We start from the raw sequence: 19,815 nt of genomic DNA on the forward strand, positions 1-19,815 counted from the left end.
ATCCCTAAACAAACAGCTTACTTGGCCGAGTTCTCACTGATCCCCTAAGGTGGCTACGATTCTCCCTAGTAGGACGATTTTCCGAATAGCTGTGATCTTGGCTGCAAGCATCCTGGGACGTTGGCCTGGAATGAGGAGCGGAATGAGGCCTCGGTGGGGTGACAATGACATCTGCGTCGCTGTCACTTTCGGACGATGTCTTCGCAACCCTTCCGTAAGCTCCGCCCTGCTGACTGGCCTCGGCTGTCCCTTCAACACCTGAAACAATATGTACAAACGAGATGTAAGTGTCACTAGCAAAGGAATGCAAGCTTTCGGAGGAAGAAAATCAAGAAAACACGAATTCGAAGCTATATATACTTAGTCGAAGTCAGGATTAACTATTACTTGGTAATAATGTCCTTGCCACCAAAGCAAGCATGCACATAAAGGACAAGGACAAGAGCATAAGCCAAAAAGCAGAGCAAGGACACTGTGACTCGAAATTTCATCTGTCCCTGTAGTTAAAGGCTGTGATTTAAACGCGACATCAGAAGTGCATTGGCTTCGCAATAATTCAGCAAGCACTCACTGGACGACAGCGTCGTGCGGCTGCTGCTTTGTTCAGTGCCACGCCTCTCTTCGTGCCTGCCGCCGGACGCGCCTTCTTCGCTGTCAACGCTGCGCCAACGATCGTCCACGTTCTGACGTGAAGAAGAGGAAGCGGGCAAGGGACTGTGCGGGTACATCTTGCACGGCTTCTCTTTCTTGCAGTGGCTGCTCTTGCCATCGCTGAGCAGGCGCTTGGGGTGGCGTGCTTCGGCACTTTCGAGGCCTCCCGCCGGCGCAAGATGCCACGGGGCAATGTCCGGCGGTACCACGCTCGAAGAGTAGACACTTGTCGAGACAATGTCTGGTGGGACGATGTTGCCCGGATGCCAGTCCCGACTAGAAGGGGCGTCGTTGGTGGTGGACAAAAAAGCTGTCGCACTACCATTTCTCGGGGCAAGCCGCACGTCCATGCGCAGGTCGCTCAGGGAGAGGAGCGAGTGAGGGTTTGGTGTAGCAAAGGGGGAAAACGGAGGAGGAGGAGAGTGAGGAGAGTACGGGGGAACTGCCGGTGGCGTTGCACGGCGATAGTTACAGCGGCTGCCACGGACACTTCCGTGGTCTAGCCGACCGGATGCACTGTCGGCATCTTCGTCGGCAGAGGCAAAGAGGGGAGAGCCACTTTCAATGGGCATCTCGGGAACTGCAACGGGGAGACAGAAACAAAAGGGCGCCATTTGAGAAGCAAGAAGCTATAGCCGCAGCAGCAAGGAAAGAAGAGTGCCCAACAAGACAAAGGTTCCCACGCTAACCTCCGAGCTGAACACAACACATGCTGCCATTATCGCTTTGCATGCATGAAAACGAATGGCGTACAGCTTCAAGATCGTAGTTCTAATTCCACAAAAGGGTGCCTCTCAAACATCCCCTTTGAACACGAGGGCAGTAATGTACTTAAAAGCAAGTTTGGTTGTATATCTAAAAGTTATGTCGATCCCTTTCGGAAAATATCTCGCTGCAATGCCATGAGCACTATCACTTGCGAATACTGCGTCAGGAACCAAGCCAAAATAAATCTCAAACTTAAATTATTATAACGATGAAAACGACTGACAGCGAGACATGGAACGATTCCGAAAAAATAATTATCGATTTCTGCCATAATAATCTAGGAATAACCGTAGGACCTCATGACTTCGAAAGAGCTTATCGCCTTGGTCGTCATTCGTTCGGTAGAAATCGCCCCATAATCGTAAAATTCGCATGTTACAAAACAAAAAACTCGATCCTATCAAATGGCCGGAAATTAAGAAATACTAACTTTAGCATTGGAGAGGACTTTTCGCTCTCCGTTCGACACGCGCGAAAACAATTAATAGCATTTGCCAAGGCTAAATCTGCTAAGTTCTCGCCAAGGCTAAATCTGCTAAGTTCTCCTTGCGGTATAAAACCCTGCACATCGGTCCAAAACATTATATTTTTGATAAATTGTCTAGCACAGTTAAAGAAATCACATAGCAGTCGCCATGTCACTATGTACCTACAAAACGACAGCGCCCGGCACTTGCCACACCACTCTCATTTTCCGTGATATTTACTAACATCTGCAGTTTCCTTCCAAAGCGCGAACTCTTATCGAACATTGTTTTGTCATCCGGAAGCAATATATTGGTACTAACTGAAACTTGGCTCAACGATAACGTTTCGGACGCTGAAATTCTGACTGACTTACCCGAATTCCGCGTATATCGTAGCGACCGAAAGTGTACTCGAGGGGGTGGTGTTCTGGTCGCAATTCACCAAGGTATATTATGTTCCGTTGTGCACGTAACGTCCGACATTGAATCATTATGGCTCATTTGTCACGCTCCTCCCCTAACAGTACTTCTTGGCGTCTGTTATAGGCCACCGCATACTAATCCAGACTTCTGTAGGCACCTAAACAATAGCCTAAGGCAACTTGTTGCCACTTACCCCAATGCTCGCATCCTTCTCTTTGGCGACTTCAATTACCCGAACATCAAATGGCATAACCTAGGCATGTCCTCATTATTATGTCATGCAGAGGCTAAAAACTTCTTTGACGTATGTTTAAATTTTAACCTGAGTCAGTTAGTCTCGGAACCAACACGCGTTACGCAAGAAACGGCAAACATCCTAGACCTAATACTAACTAACAGTCCTGAGAACCTTTCATCTATCAATTATCTCCCAGAAATCAGCGACCATAAAATCATACATGCCCTATTTTCATTCAGTTCTGCTCCAAAGTACACATCCGCAAAAACAATATGCCTTTACGACCGGGGAAGTTACGATGCAATAACTGAAGACCTTAACACCTTTTTTTCTGTGTACTAATCAGTGTTTCCCACTCGCACAGTACATGAAAACTGGTCAATATTCAAAAATAAATTAAGTGTGCTCACTAATATGTTCATTTCGAGGGTTACCTTTCATACTAATCACAATAAGCCATGGTTTTCTGTACGTTTAAAACGGCTGGAAAATAAAAAGAAATGGCTCTTCCGTTCGGCCAAACGCCGTGACACGCGGAGTGACTGGGATAAATACTTCGAAGTGGAAAAATCATATCTAGTTGAGATCCGGAACGCCAAGCATACATTTTATCACGATGACTTACCAAAGCTACTAACCAGCAACCCCAGAAAATTTTGGCAACCTTTAAATCCGAAGCAGACTCACGACATCACACTGACTAATGACGCGCATGAACCAGTGACAGACCATGAATGTGGGGAAATATTTAACACCGCATTCGCATCTGTCTTTACTCAAGAACTTGACGCACCTTCACAATCACCATCAGTTAACATCGAAGCATTCATGCCAACTATCTCATTTTTCGAAGAAGGCATTGCGTCCGTAATCGATAACATGAAGCTTTCATCATCAGCGGGTATGGACTCAAATAATTCTAAGCTACTGAAGAATGGTAAATCGATTTGTGCCGCCTATTTATCTTTGATTTTTTCACAGTCACTCGCCTCAGAAATCATTCCAGATGACTGGAAAACGGGGAAGGTCGTTCCAGTGTACAAATCAGGTAAAAGAGACTCACCCTTGAACTACCGTCCCATTTCATTAACTAGTGCACCCTGTAAAATCATGGAACACGTCATTTACTCTCAAATCGCAAGTCTCTTGGACTCATGTAATTTTTTTCATCGATCACAAGATGGATTTCGTAAAGGTCACTCCTGCGAAACACAACTAGCACTAATTCTTCACGACTTGCACACTAACCTAGACCGTAACATGCAGACTGATGTAATTTTTCTAGACTATGCGAAAGCGTTCGATAAAGTTCCTCACCGCCGCCTTTTGCTAAAACTTTCACACCTGCACCTAAACCCTAACATTCTTCATTGGATTGAACAGTTTCTCACTAACCCTTCTCAGTCAGTCTTTGTTAATGGCCACCTATCTAACTCTCTCCCAGTCACATCAGGCGTTCCCCAAGGATCTGTCCTCGGTCCCCTTCTTTTCCTAATATATATTAACGACTTGCCCGACCATGTATCCTGCAGCATCCGCATGTTCGCGGACGACTGTGCCATTTATCACACAATCAGTAACCAGCATGATCACCTGTATCTCCAAACCAACCTTAACCATGTGCTTAATTGGTGTAACACATGGTTAATGACCCTTAATCCTTCTAAATGTAAACTCGTGTATTTTTCTCGTCGTCATAGCCCATATCGCTTCCACTATTCCATCGTTAACACCGCAATTGAACCAGTACCGTCTTATAAATATCTTGGAATAACCTTGTCTTATGATTTATCATGGCATACACACATCGCTAATGTAGTTTCAGCATCTAACAAAGCACTTGGTTTTCTCAAACGCCATCTCCGCCTAGCCCCCCCCCCCATGTAAAATTACTTGCGTACAAATCTTTAATCAGACCAAAATTAGAATATGCATCTGCCATATGGAGCCCACATCAAGTGTACTTAATCAAAGCATTAGAAGCGGTACAAAACCGTGCTGCCAGATTCATTCACTCATCTTACTCATACGATATCAGTATTTCATCTTTGAAAGCGAAATCTGGACTGCCACTCCTTTCTTTGCGCCGCCGCACTGCAACTCTCGTGCTTTATCACAAGTTATTTCATTCTTCCCTCAATCAGCCACCTTATATAGTAGCCGCAGCACGCATATCTCATCGAACCAGTCATCCATTTCAGGTTTCCCGCCCATCTTCGCGCACTACTGCTTTTTCTGCCTCGTTCTTTTTTCGAGCAGCCACGGACTGGAACGGCCTCCCCCGGGACATCGCCAACATCGCATCATCATTTGCCTTTCAAGACCGTGTTATTGATCATCTTCAATGCTAAAACAACTTTTACTGCTTATTGTTAACCTAAATAAAACCCCACCCCTTATGTAATGCCCCTCCTAGAAAGGGGGGCCTTTAAGGTAATAAATTGAACTGAACTGAACTGGACTGGACTGAACAAAAATACTGCTCCAACTACTCTTGTCTTTTGTAAAATAAATATCTTAATACATAAACCACCACAGATTCTAAGTTCCAGTTTGGGATCATGTCTTTAATCTTTAAAGGGGTACTGACACGAAAACTTTAGTCTCGTGTTTTTCTGCAGCAATGTGTTGCAGGAGGCCTGTTAGTCACGACACAACACATCGTTTGCTGCCGCACGTGACATATAAGTATATACAGGCCCCTCATTACCAATCAGTTTTAGTTTATGTTTGAGAGAGCTCTAAAAACTGGGCGCATTTGTTGCCACCTGGCACGTGCAACTTTTGACCACATCAGCACACAGAACTTTGACACACTTCCGCATGGTCCATATGAAGAATAACTTTCATATAGGAAACAAGACTGCAATGTCGCTAAGCGTGTGCCACATTTTAAGCATGCTTTCTAACTTTATAAGCGTACGCCCCAGCCACGCACTCTTAACCAGCTACCGAAAAATATAGACTGCGAAAACAAATGCGGCAAAAGAAAAATGGCAGCTGTGACATCATCATAACCTGTTTTTTATTGACTGCAACGTGGTGACATGAGGGAAGTACGGGGTCCCGAAAGGGTCCCCTATGAGGTTGGCACGATGGAGTCGAGCGCTTACACAAACTTCAAAATTAATTTTAAATACCTTGCAAGCTACATTTGCTGTTGATAATTTGCAGATGATATACGAATGTTCACGGGAATCGACCCCACAGGCTATCTTGTGTCAAACTTTTGTGTCAATATCCCTTTAAGATTGTGCAGCAAATATTGATTACAAGGATCAGCAAATTCCTATGTCTAGTGACAGTGGGCCACTACTTCAGTGCAAAGAGAGCCATACCTTCAAGTGCCATATCATTAGGCAATTCTGCCGATGACTGTGTCACGGTGGCACTGAACGCAGTCTCGAAGATGGACGACAGTGAAGGGGGTGGGCTTACTTCGGGAACCACTTCTTGGGCAACCTGTAAGAGAGCCACATAAAAGGGGGCCCAGAAACACCTTTATGTAAACAAATAGCAGAATAACTTCTCTACTGGGCATCTTCCCATTAGAAACAATGCATGGCAGAATTGTCTCCCTCTTTTACCAGGAGACATTACTCAGTAATCACAGCAAACACGCAAAACAGAAATAATGGGTCACAATGTTGCCTCCAAGTTCACACGCCACCTCACCTTGCGTCCCATATTTAGGCAGAGTCTGTCGGGTCTTACATAATTCTTTACCAGCAAAAAAGGCAATGCTATTTTCCTCCGAGACACTTCCATCATGCTCATGATGATGGCCTTCAGATCGGAAGCCATAAGGGGGGAAGGAGATTTCTTGATGTCATGATGGAGGCTGCATAATATCGCCTTGTGGCCCCCAGATTTTTGATCCCTGTTTAAAACGGTTAGCTGACTTGAAAGGATCCTGCAACACTTTTTTAGTAGCCATGAAATGGCCTTACGAGAGGAGCTTATTTCCTTACGAATAAACTGCCACAAGTATATTTAGAATCTATTCAGTATGAGCGGAGTTACAAAGATTTGTAGCACGATGCTATTGCTTCTCTCATTCCAATGAAAGCGCTGGAAGCTAAGCATGGAGGGATAGCATGAGGGAAGAAGGTACATCACGCATGCCTCGTGAACTTGAGCAAAATTCCTTTTTTTCTTCTTCTTTGAACGCGCGGCCATAGCAACTTTAGAGCGTGCCATACTAGCCTATTCACGGTTCAAAGCACGAATACGACACGGATGAAGATAAGGTACACACACACACACACGAAGCACATCCTGTGTGTACCTTACTTTCATCCGTGTTGTATTTGCGCCTTAAACCTCCATTACATTACACCAACAAGCCCAGTCTGCCATTCCTACATGCTATCCTACGACGCAATAATTTCTGATAATACACAGCACCATTTGCTGAGAAAAAAGGAAGCGTTTTTTAGCTGAATGACTATTTATTGTAAATTCTAGATTGCATGCTGCGTTATAATATTTGGCTCACATGTTTTCAAGAGCCTCAGCTGTAGTGTTTTTTGAAGACGCTAAAGATGTGTTGCAGGGCCCCTTTAAAGGATACTGACAAAAGATTTTGTGGCCGAAATAAACTGTGGCATCGACTCCCTTACAAGCGTATATACTCTTAAAATTATCAACAGCAAATATAGCTTGAAATGTATTTTACAGCAATTTTGAAGTCTGATTTTTGAAGGTATTGACAGCATCTAAAGGCACTCCTTAGAGACCCACTTACTTCCATCACGTCATCACGCTGCAGTCCATAGAACAAGTTTCGAGGACGTCATAGCTGCCATTTTTTTTGCCACATTTACTTCGGAAGTCCATAGTTCTCGACAGCTCTTCGCGTGTATTAGGCTGTGTTGCAAGCTTTGAAAACTTGTGTTTGGAAACACTGCAGTCGCATTTTATGTCCGAAAGTAATTCTTGATGCAGACCGTGTTGAAGTGTGTCGAAGTGTGTCGTAGTTCTGTGTGCTGACTTTGTTGAGAGCTGTGCAAACTAGGTGGCGATAGTTGCGCCCTGTGGCTTCATGGAGCTCTCTCAATCCGGAACAGCAACTGGTCGATAATGAGGGGCCTGTAATCAATTATTTATCATGTGCTGCAGCGAATGATGTGACTAACAGGCCCCCAGCAACACAGAGCAGATAAAAAAAGGAGTCCATAGTTTTTGTGTCAGTACCCTTCAAGTTACCTGGAAAGGTGGTACCACATGATGGATGAAAAATAAACCTGGTAAGCACATAACAAACAAACCAATTTTCTTTTACTGCTATAAATTTTCAGCAGCATTGCAATTATATATGTGCTAGCATCAACACATTTTATAGTTAACCCCACGAGCAAGGCACAGGCCAAACATACAAAATCATCGCCTATGCAACCCTGTATCCCTGGAAACCAGTATCAGTGCTTCTGTAACTTATGACACTGTTCCCATGCTTATATCACAGAGTAGGAGTAAAGTGGGAAACAAAGCAGGAAATTAGAGGTAATCAATAATATTATATTTGTAAGTAACATGCACATTTCTCAAGGCTGCAATTATCCATAAATGAAGGAAGTATGCAACCTAACAAATTTCAATGAATTCAAATGACCTCAACAATTAAAAAAGCCGGCCTTTCAAGCATCAGAAAATGTTATCCAGTATAGCCTTCACTTAATATTTGCTATGTCGAAAAACTTAATACAACAATTCAAATTTTGACCTCTGTGATAAGATCTTCAGCTCCTTAAATATTTTGATATATTGATAATTCTCCCCAAGCTCTTCAAAAACTCATTTTGTCATTTTATTATTTTTTTGCTGAAAAGCAAACTATTATGTTGAAAATGTCAACATTATGAAACAAGAGAAGAGCGATGCTTGGAAACTCATTATTTTGACAATTTTAATCACTCTCACGACAATGGATCAACCATAAATGTGTCGCCTACAGTGAATGCAAGGTTGAGAACACAGGTTGCCAATCACAGAATGTCGAACAGCAAATAAAAAAAAAGTCATTACCAGCTCACTGCTACCATCTGCACAGAGATGCACTAATCTACAAACAAATGCATCTCGTTCAAGTGCTCATGGGGTGAGGGGGGAGCATGCAAACAAGCTGCATATGCACAAAATGGTCTGGTGATAGTTTGGTAAAGACGAGCTGTGCTCATACCAAATAGGTGAAGGGACAACGAACCTTCGACGGCGAAATTAAGTTTTCAAGCTAAACTGCAGAGAGCAACTAGGGTACGGGACGTAGCAGAACACACACAGCACAGGACAAAAACTGTAGCTCTATGTCGTGTACTACATTTTCACTCTGCAGTTTCCCATTATAGACCAACTAGACCAGTAACAAAATCTTTCAAGAGTTTTCAAGTGACACTTGGAATTGAGGCTAGCCCGCTGCCCTTGCGCGGGCTTTCCCCCGAGAGGTTTTCCCCCGAGAGGTTTTCTCCCGAGAGTCTCCCGAGAGGTTTTCGCACGCTTTGTCTGGAGCAGATAGATACTCTCCGGCACTGCAGACGGTGAGCCACGCAGTCTTTTTCGTCCGTCTGCTCCCGTCGCTCGGGGCTCGTCAGACTTCGCTGACGGCGCCTCGAGCCCAAGGCGAACGCTCACCTTTTGTTGCCCCACTGCGTACGAACAGCCGAAGGGTGGTACGGTGTCCTAGTGCGTGGCCTAGCTACGCCGACCCATCTCCCCCCGAAGCCAACGCGAGCGCCTTTGCCCTCGCTCGAGCAACCGGGCCTTGGTCCCGGTGTCTCCGTGGATCACCTTTACTGTGGAGACGTGCTCGTGGCACCCTGTGTAGTACTTTTATGCCCATGGCGTGGATAAGCCTATTTGCTTTCCCGCCGCGCCTTTGCAATGGGCTGTATTGCGTTTGGTGTTGCCATAGACATTAAAGTGTTGTAATTTTGAGCAGTATCGTCTTCTCGCCACGGTGACGGTTAACGCGCGCCCTGCGGCTCGCTATGACCGGACTACGCTAGTGGCCGTACTCCTTCGAGATACGTGTCACTACACACTTTATCAATTCAAGTTGACTGTATGTTCTTCACTTTAATATCCCTTGACGTTTTTTAGCCAATACACACAACCTGCGATGGAATCCAAATTCTAGCCTTAATGAGTAAAATAATTGTTAAAGGTATTCGAACTTGACTTCGCAATAGTACTCGATGCTTGTATATACCAATTCGAGACAATACTCTCGATGTTGTTTCCCTGGCGCGGAACTCTTTCATGGCTCAATTATCCAGGGATGTTGTTCAGTGAAAATTTGTTGGAATTTTATGTTTTAAACAATAGACTGCGGAACAAGGCTCATCCAGACTGACTGTCGCTCACATTTATCCTGTTGTGAAACAGTACAAAAGGTTGCCTTTAATTAATGTAAAGTTACAAAGGTTTGACAAACCAAGAAGCCCAAGAAGTTTTTAAAAACTCTTACCGATAAAAGTTATTTGATGTTGATTATGAGTTGTTTGGAAGGGATAATGACAGAAACAAAAAAGCCACATTGGTTGATAAACATTTTTTAAATTATATTGTTGCCATGTCATTTTCTCTCTTAAAAACAGAATAAATTATATGTGGCTAGCAGCATTACAAATAGACTACATTTGGCTTTAAGGCTTGCTAATGTGAGGATGTCGCACTCCAATAGAAAAAAAAAAGAAATACCGCAAGAATTAATATGCCTAAATAAAATTATAATTCAGAGGTGCTTGAAAAGGACAGACAATGACTCAAAATGACAACGCTGCTGCTGTGTAAAGTATTGCTACATAGCTAAATTTACACAACTATATCTCTCAAGATTGAAACACAATACTAGACCATTTTTCTGTAAGGGGTAAATGGCAACCCCCTAACAAAATATGCAATGTTTCCTAACTTTATGTGCACTGTAAGATGAAGGCCTCTGCGAACAATCTCAGATTTATTTACCTTGTCCTGTGTGAGCAGATTACATTTTATGCCAAAAAAAATGTATTATTTCACAGCCCATTCCAATTCAAACCCACCTTCAGCTACGCTGTCAATCCCTTGGTAGTGCACTGAACCGATCGCACAAAGGGAAATAGGTAAAAATTAAATGTTATGTTTTCATTTAGAAATTCAATTCACAGCCTGCCGAAGCCAAAGCAAAACATTTACGCTGTAGCTGTTGCATTAGGCGAGAACAGCCAACTGTGCCCTGAAAAGTGGAAACGCACGGCTGAAGACAAACGATGAAAATGACTACCATTAGGCACCGTTTGTGGTTGGCCAGTTTATGCAGTTTATCGTCCCAATGTGTCTCGGTCGCTGGATGATTTCAAAGCCCCGGGGTCTCGACATGCACTGACATCACACTGTACATCAGCCTCTAGCTTAGAATCCCCCAAGACACGACTTCCGCAGCTGGGATTGAACTAGTGTTTTTCGTGTCAGTGACCGTGAGGCGTCAGTTATGCACCCAAAAAAGAAACACGTGAAGTTCAGAGTAGGTAGCACATTCAACAGCTTTGTGTTGAAACATTAAAATTGCACCTTTTCCTTTTTCAAGTTCAAGATCAGTCAGTTTGTGGTGAGCGTCTGAACACGTGCCTCCGCACCGCCACGTAACAAACTATGTGCTCTCAACTTTACTGTGTGTGCTATCTCTTACACTGTGCTTTTGTATATACGTAATACATCCTCCCTTGTACGCTTTCTTCCACCTCTCGTTCCTTCCCCCTCTCGCGGCAGCGGCCCGCACTCGCGTGCCGCCGCAGCTTGGCAGACAGAGAATGAAGAACCATAAAACACGGACGTCTTGTCCCGCAGTCAGTCAATTCGCGGCATGCCCTCTACAATTGGTGACCCGGTTTTGTTAAACGCACCTAAGTAACGTAGAGCCGTGCCTCTCACGACTGACAAAGATCGTGCACCATCGCACGGATCTTCCAAAATGAAGCATCAAGTTCATACACCCACCCCCAACCAAACAATGCCAGAGACCGATCCATCCAGTGAGGCTGTCTCCACCGTCACTTGCAGTCTTCTGCTATACCGGGAACGCAACCCTGCCGTGTGGTTTGTGCTGGTGGAACCTCGATTCCAGCTATCAAGAAACGCCACGCAACAGCGGCAATTTCACTACGTGGTCGGCGCACTCCCCTCAACAGCTGCAGAAGAGTTAGTCGACATAATTACCTTATTTCGCGACAGTCCCCCGGCAAGACCATACGACCAGCTCAAGGCAGCCCTCCTAGAAAGGACTGCTGCGTCGGAGAGAACCAAAATAGAGCAGCTACTCTACACAGAGAAGGTCTCTCTTCGCTCTCTCCTCTCTATCTTTCATCTCCACCATCGCCCTCTCATACGCAGGGTAGCAAACGGGCTGCCTATAGACTAGTTAACCTCCCTGCCATTCTTTTCCTCTTAATTCCCTTTCTTCCATGACCAACGTCCAAGCCAGCTTTTGCAGCGAAAGACGCAGCTTCTCGGCACTATTGCGACAACTATGGACACTGCAGCACTAAGTGAACTTTTTCACCAGACACTGCCGTCCCAGGTCCGAATGGTGCTTGCTACAGCCACGGCCATGGATTTGATGTCACTGGCTGCGCTGGCCGATGGAGGTGGAGACACCAAGTTTCTCAGTCGCCTCCATCAGTACGCACACGCAATCGACACCACTGCCTCCTCCTGCCAGCCCTACTCAGCCACCTAATCCTACACTCACTACCGCTGGCCTCTCCGATTTTGACCGCCTTTGTGCTCGGCTGGAACATTTCATCGTGGCAGCAACTTACTCGGAGACATCCGCACATCGTGAGCGCCAACGTCGTCGTTCTTCAACGCCTAATCGTCAGCGGCAAGGGCGAATTGGCTCCCCAGGTCCAAGAATGTGCTTTTACCATCGCCGCTTTGGTGCAAATGCCCGCTGCTGCCTTTTGCCTAGCATATGGTCGGAAAACTCAACGGCCGACCACTAGCGGCGACGAGCGATCAGCGCAAAGAAGAGTGTCGCTTTTTACTCATTTTTGACCAAACTTCCAAACACAAGATTGTGATTGACACAGGAGCCCAAGTCAGTGTCCTGCCAGCCACAAAAGCAAAATGCATCTCCACTGTACTGTTTCACTTCAAAGCTGTCAGCAGAACAAACATTCCCATGTACAAGCAACATTCTGTAAAACTCCCTCAACTTGGGGCTTTGAAGAATCTTCTGCTAGGTGTTTTAGGTCGCTGATGTTGGTTCTGCAATAATTGGTGCTGACTTTCTAAACCAACATGCACTCCTCAACGATGTCAAAAGAAAGCGCTTAACAGACTCCGCAACTAAGCTCTCCATTCATAGACTTGCAGTGCGCGCAACTACAGATATGGCACTCTTATGCGCCGCAGTTGCCAAAGAGCCATTTGCAGCCCTCATAGCAGAGTTTCCTCAGCTAATATCACCACCAAACTGGACTCAATCAGTGTGCCACGACATTCGGCATCACATTGTGACATTAGGACCACCTGTGTCCTCTCGACCGCGACGTCTAACTTCAGACAAACTCAAGGTGACCCGTTAGGAATTCAAACACATGCTGGAACTCGCCATCATCACACCCTCCTCTAGTAGCTGGTCATCTCCCATTCATCTCGTCCCCAAGAAGTCTGGGGATTGGAGGCCATGCGGTGATTACCCGTCTCTGAATACCAGGACCGTTCCAGACCGGTACCCACTGCCCAACATACAGGACTTCACTTCAGCTCTCCAAGCCACAACCATCTTTACAAAAACTTATCTTGTCCATGCCTATCACCGAATTCTCGTAGCAGATGAATACATTCCAAAAACAGCAATCACAACACCATTCAGACTATTTGAATTCACCAAATGCCACTCGGACTTTGAAATGCTGCGCAGGCTTCCCAGCGTTTTTTTTATTGATTCTGTTGTGCATAGATAGTTTCGGATTTGTATACCTTGACGACATCCTAGTCGCAAGTTTGTCGCCCGTAGAACACTTGCACCACCTGCGCCAACTCTTCCAATGCCTCTCTGCATGTGGCGTAATCATCAACACGAAAGAGAGCAGATTCGGACAGCAAGCCCTCGAATTCCTTGGTCATTACTTGGACACCAACGGCATCTGCCCGCTTCCTCACAAAGTGCAAGGCATCATCGAGCTTCTGAAACCATTGTCAACCACAAAGCTCCGCCAGTTTTTTGGGCTCGTAAACTTTTACCACCGGTTTATCAGAAACTGTGCTACACTACTGGAACCCCTAGACTGTATGCTTTGCTGCAAGCACTCAGCAAAAAGCACTACGATGGGACACTGCTGCGGATGACACATTTAGTACCATCAAGCGCACCTTGGCCAAAGCCACTTTACTCGCTTACCCACAACCAGATTGCCCACTAGCACTCATGACTGACGCTTCCAACACAGCGCTAGGAGCTGTTCTACAGCAGAAGGTCAACGGTGCATGGCAACCACTTGCGTTCTTCTCAAAACACATGATTCCTACTCAAACACAATACAGCGTTCTCGGTATACTGCCATCTACTTGGCAGTATGTCACTTTCGCCACCTACTCGAAAGCAGAGCCTTAACAGTTTTCACAGATCACAAGCCGCTTACCTGTTCAATAGACCGTACTGCATCACTGTATACGCCACGGGAAATGAGACAACTCGCCTTAGTCTTACAATTCACGACGGATATCCGGCACATCAACGGCGGGGACAACACTTGTTGTTGTTGTTGTTCTCCTATTGTTAGTGGCGCATACCCAATATGGGGGAGATGGCCAAGAATCGAGTGGTTTTAAAATTTACTGTTCAGATTTGGAATGATGGAGATATAACAGAAAGATTACCGACAGCCTAGGCAAGTGTGGTGCTTAATGTAATGCATACAAATATTTACATAAACGAATTTTTTCTTTGAATAGAGCAATAATCTGATTTTATACGTATATAATTATGTGGACACGTTAGGATGATGAAATTGGTTAATTAGACAACCTATTAGTTTCATCAATATAGTCCCGGTTGGCCGCGCATACTGTCCCATTAGAGAAACCAGAAATGGAAGCTCCAAAAGACAAAATGACAGGCAGAGATAAGTCCATACCAATGCCACGCAAAGCTATTTCTAATAGGGTTTTTCGTAATGTGTTAAACCGCCTGCAGGTCAAAAAGAAACGGTCTATTGTTTCCAGTTCATCACAGAATGCGCAAAGTGGCGAAGGTGCCTGAGCGGACCTGTGTTTATAGAAATTTAGATTTGGTACCCGGCAACCCAGCCTTGTGATAGCTACTTCTTGTTTTCGAGTGCGGCAAAAGTCTCTTCGCCAGGGATATAATAAATGGCGATATTCTGTAGAGTTTGTTAGTGCTGAACCTTTAAAGACTTGCATAAGTGTACGTCTGTGGAATCGAGCCGCAGTCACATAAGCGGATGACGGACAGAGCGGTAGAATTGGTTTGCTGATTGACGACTTAGCTAAGGAATCGGATATTTCATTCATAAACAAATCTTTATGTCCAGGCACCCAAACTAACCGTACTTTTCTCAAATGCACAGGTACTAGTGCACGGAACGCCCTTGTTACGTGATTATGAGCACCAACAGAAAGTGCTGCACAGAGAGATAGGGAATCTGTTATTATTACAGCTGATGTAATTGCTGTATCTAACTCACGTAAGGCGAGCACTACTGCCAGAAACTCAGCCACAAAAACGGGTATGAAATTGGGTAGTCGAAGGGAATAAATCCAATTTAAAATCGGGCTGAAAATACCAACCCCTGACTTTTCGTTGTATTGCGATGCGTCTGTAGCAATAATAACGTTCGTTGTAATACGGCGCAGGTGATCTTGTAGTAAACCATCCAAAATATTATGGGGAAGTAATTTGGCATTATTAGGAAAAATGTCGTCGAATGGAATTTCCACCAGGGCTGAATTATCACGACTAAGCATGATGTCGCATATACGTACGTTTAGAGGCTCCAGTAAATTTTGCACAAATATATTTTTGTGGCGTGTGAAATCGCGGCCATCTAGCAGCAAAAAATGATTCCCGGTTGGAAATAAAGGCTGTTTCTGAATGTCGTAATGGTGATTCATAAATTCTTAAGAATGTCTGAGCAGTCAGAAGGCGAATTCTACAAGAAAGCGGAGGGACCCTCGATTCGAGATACAACACATTGTTGGCAACTGTTTTGGGAAGGCCAAGGCATAAGCGCAAAGCTTCTCTTTCCAGAAGAATTAAAGGCCGCAACTTGTAAGCTGGAACTCCAGAGAAAAGTACACAACCAAATTCCAAAATGGGACGAACATACATGCGATATATCATTAATAATGTGTCTCTTCTCATACCTATACGGTAGTTGCTTAGCCTACGTTATATGCCAATGGCCCGCACACCTCTTCCGGCGATATATTCGATATGAGGTCGCCAGTTAAGCGATGTGTGATAAATTACTCCAAGGTACTTAACAGATTTTACCTGTGGTATATCCTCATGATGGTAAGACAGAGAGATGTTCACAGGGTATTGCAGCGGGAAAACAAGGAGGGCACATTTACTCGGATTAAGTAAAAAGCTGTTGCCATTGAGCCAGCTCACCAATATATTAAGGTAAGTCTGCAGCCGTTCTTATAAGGTCTGAATGTTATCTGCCATTGGAAAAAATGCGATATCGTCTGCATAAACATAAGTTGTTATATCCTGTTTACGTGGAATGGTGCTCATTAGTAAATTAAATAGCACCGGGGAAAGCACCGAGCCTTGCGGTACTCCCCTCGTTTGGGTATGAGTAGATAATGAAAACCCATCTTTAAAACATAAAATTTCCTGTCTGCGAGAAAATTGTGAACCCATTGCTACTATGTATGATGGAAAATCAAGGTATTCTAATCGATCTATCAAAATACAGTGCTCCACGGTATCATATGCTTTAGCGATGTCTAAGGTAACTAAAGCAGCTTATTTTTTATGTAGCCGAGCTAATTGAAGCCTACTTTCTAAGTCAACGTGGGCATCCCAAATTGAACAACCAGCCCTGAACCCAATTTGACAGGGACTTAGAGTTGACCTCATGGTAATAAGTTCATTAATTCGTATATTGAGGATTCTTTCAACCAATTTCACTAAGTTTGATGTCAGTGCGATCGGCCTTATGTTATCCAATGTGTATGCATCATTTTCATTTTTTAGCAACCATAGAATTTTGGCAACTTTCCATTCTGGAGGTATCCATGCGTTCCCTAAAGAATAATTCACTAGTTCTAGCAAAAGATTAGGCGATTCCTGGAGCAAACATTTCAACATAGAGTTCGTTATCCCATCTGGTCCGGGAGCCGTCCTCAGTAAGCATAATACTGTCTAATTCAATTCAGCTAAAGAAACTTCTGGAAATTCATGCAAGTTTACCAGAACGGACTGAATAGCCAAAAAATTAGCTGTGAAGCGGCGTTCTAAACCTTGCGCTATGTCTTCTAGAGAGGTGTTCATTTCTACCGGCGTCAAGACACATGACTGCAACGTTAAAGGTGCTGGCAGTACTTTTCTTGTCCGAAGAAAAGCGAACAAAGCACGCTTATTTTTTGATTTAGAAAGATAATCAAAATCTCTACTGTCGTATTCTTCTTTCGCGCGGTTCACTGTACGCTTAAATACGTCAGCAAGGAATTGATAGTCTTTCCAGTTTGTTGCGCTCTGATTAAGAAGAAGTTTTTTCCAAGCGGCTTTTCATCTTCTATAATCGAGCGTACACTCATCGTTTCACCAACGAGAGGAGGATCGTTTATTGGATGGAATAGAAAGCTCGGAATTTTTTCTAGATCCCTCCAGCATTGAACCAATCGTAGATGCAATCTCCTTAATACTGGCATTTCCAAGCTTGGAAATGGCAGAACGGAGGCAGGCTTGAAATTTGCTATGATTGATGTATGTGCTTCTGCTGATGCACTTAGCCGCGTGGACGCTGTCAGGCGCAGTCGTTCGAAAACGTCAGTTTCGTCGTCCTATCCAATCTATTTACGTGAGCTGGCAAGAGTACAGACAGACTACTCAGACCTATCTCACCTACGGGATACGCAAACATCACTGAAGCTGGATACAGCCTCTATTGAAAATATTCCAATCATTTGTGATACCTCTACAGGCACACAGAGACCATATTTGCCTATCGCTTATCGCAAAAAAATATCCGATTCTTTGCACAACCTTTCAAACACTGGAATTCGTGCAACTCAAAGGCTGATCAAATCGCGCTTTGTCCGGTGCCACATAAATGCTGACGTTCGAGACTGGGTATGTGCGTGCACACCATGTTAGCGTGCCAAAAAACATTGTTACCCGGCACCCCCCCCCCCCCCCCTTCAGCGTTTTCTGAAGACTGATCAACGTTTCGCAGTGGTCCACATCGACATCGTTGGCCCCTTTTCCCCTTGTCAAGGTTACCGGTATATATTGACTTGTGTTGACCACTTCATTCGATGGCCTGAGGCTACGCCTATCCCCGATATCACAGCAGCTACAGTGGCCGATGCTTCCGTCTCTACTTGGGTGGCACAATTTGGCTGCCCTACAGCAATCGTCAGTGACCGCGGCCACCAGTTCGAGTCATCGCTTTTCAAGAAACTTCTCAAGCTGCTGGGAGTGGCACGACTGCGAACTGCCTCTTACCATCCACAAATAAACAGGCTCGTAGAATGTTTCCATCGTCCCCATCGTCAGCGCTTACAGCACATGGTCCCACGGCCAAGTGGCTCAAGGCTCTATCATTGCTGGGAATCCGATCTGCGTTCAAGGAAGACCTGTCGTGCGCCAATGCTGAGCTTGTTCATCGTGCCCCTCTTCGTTTACCGGCAGATTTCTTTGATGCCACTAAAATCAACTAGACACCCCCACACCAAGCGAGTACTTGACAAACTGCGCGATATCTTCCGGAATCTTCGACCACAGCCAATGCGAGCAAGCCACTCACGGACTGTTTACGATAATCCAGACCTCCACAAAGCGACGCATGCCTTCGTGTGCTGCGGCCCTGTGCGCAGTACCCTACAACCACATTATCTTGAGCCCTTCCGTTTACTCGAACGCCGTTCCTCATCTTTGATCATGGACCTTAACCGAAAGTGCGATGCAATCGCGCTCGAGTGGCTGAAGCCAGCATACGTATGGCCCGGTTTCTTGCATTTCAGCATCTGCTACCTATCCTCTTACAATGCCTGCCGATCTTTACAACCAACACGAAGTAACTCCGGCTCGTCGCGTTCACTGGAGATAACTGATTGTTCGTCACTTCGGCTTCCTTTCTCAGGGGGGAGCCCTGTGGTGAGCGTCTGAACACGCGCCTCCACATCCCTACGTTATATAAACTATGTGCCCTCAACTTAACTCTGTGTGTCAACTCTTACACTGTGCTTTTGTATATACATAAAACATCCTCCCTTGTACGCTTTTCCTCTTTCTCTCCTGGCGGCGGCCCGTACTCGCGTGTCGCTGCAGCTCGGCCCAGTCGAAGAAAAAACAACTATACCGAACGGACGTCTTGTCTCGCAGTCAGTAAATCCGCCCCATGCCCACTATACATTCAAGGGTTTCACATGCCGGAACTATAATACGACTATAGGACTTGCGACAGTATGAGACTTGAGATTAATTTCAACCACATAGGGTTTTCTAACATGCACTTAGTCCATGCATAACTACTTCCAGCTCGCCTCCGGGAAGAAAATGTGTGCACCACGAGTAAACCACACGCTTCCTTGCTCACAACAGTCTGATAATGTGGCTTAAACTTCAAGACAGTGCCCAGAAAAACTGGCCACTTTTTTTGGGCACTTGCCTTTGGTTGGCCCTTGACATGGCCCGAAGAGTGGTTCCACTGGGTGCTCTGACTACCAGGAGAGAGAAGTTGGTCCTGCATGGCCCGCATGGTCAAAAGTGACGTTGTTTCCATAAATGCTGAAAGCTTAGGTAACGAATCTCTGTGGCTTTGCAACTAGTACTAACTCACTATGAAGGTAGTAAGAGGCCCACGTAATACTTTTTTTTTTCTTTGATGGGGGGAGGGTTAAGACGGAATGCAAAAATATACCAAGCAGGCACAGTATAAAAAGTGCAACGGACACGCAAGCTTTCTCTTAAAAAAATATGCATGAGGATTTTGCCCATGCCACTGTTCAGTATTTGCCAAAACTGGAATAGAACAAGCCGACTGATAAAATTGCAACACAGGATCTGCTATAACATTTTAAAATGTTCCT

General features: G+C 44.9%; 2 protein-coding genes across 8 annotated transcripts in view; one reads left to right on the forward strand and one right to left on the reverse strand.

Moving 5' to 3' along the window:
- Window positions 1-19,815, forward strand: part of LOC119172939 (uncharacterized) — a 1,216,589-nt gene that overhangs the window by 834,546 nt on the left and 362,228 nt on the right. The window lies entirely within an intron of this gene.
- LOC142814017 (uncharacterized) overlaps window positions 1-19,815 on the reverse strand; it is a 57,363-nt gene that overhangs the window by 6,410 nt on the left and 31,138 nt on the right. The window contains exons 4-6 of the mRNA XM_075891966.1: window positions 5,886-6,009; window positions 572-1,231; window positions 22-258 (exon numbers count right to left, since the gene is read on the reverse strand). Coding sequence (XP_075748081.1) covers window positions 22-258; window positions 572-1,231; window positions 5,886-6,009 — 1,021 coding nt within the window. The remainder of the gene's footprint in view (window positions 1-21; window positions 259-571; window positions 1,232-5,885; window positions 6,010-19,815) is intronic.

The sequence above is a fragment of the Rhipicephalus microplus genome, chromosome 4 (assembly GCF_043290135.1).
Source record: "Rhipicephalus microplus isolate Deutch F79 chromosome 4, USDA_Rmic, whole genome shotgun sequence".
Classification (NCBI taxonomy): Eukaryota; Metazoa; Arthropoda; class Arachnida; order Ixodida; family Ixodidae; genus Rhipicephalus; species Rhipicephalus microplus.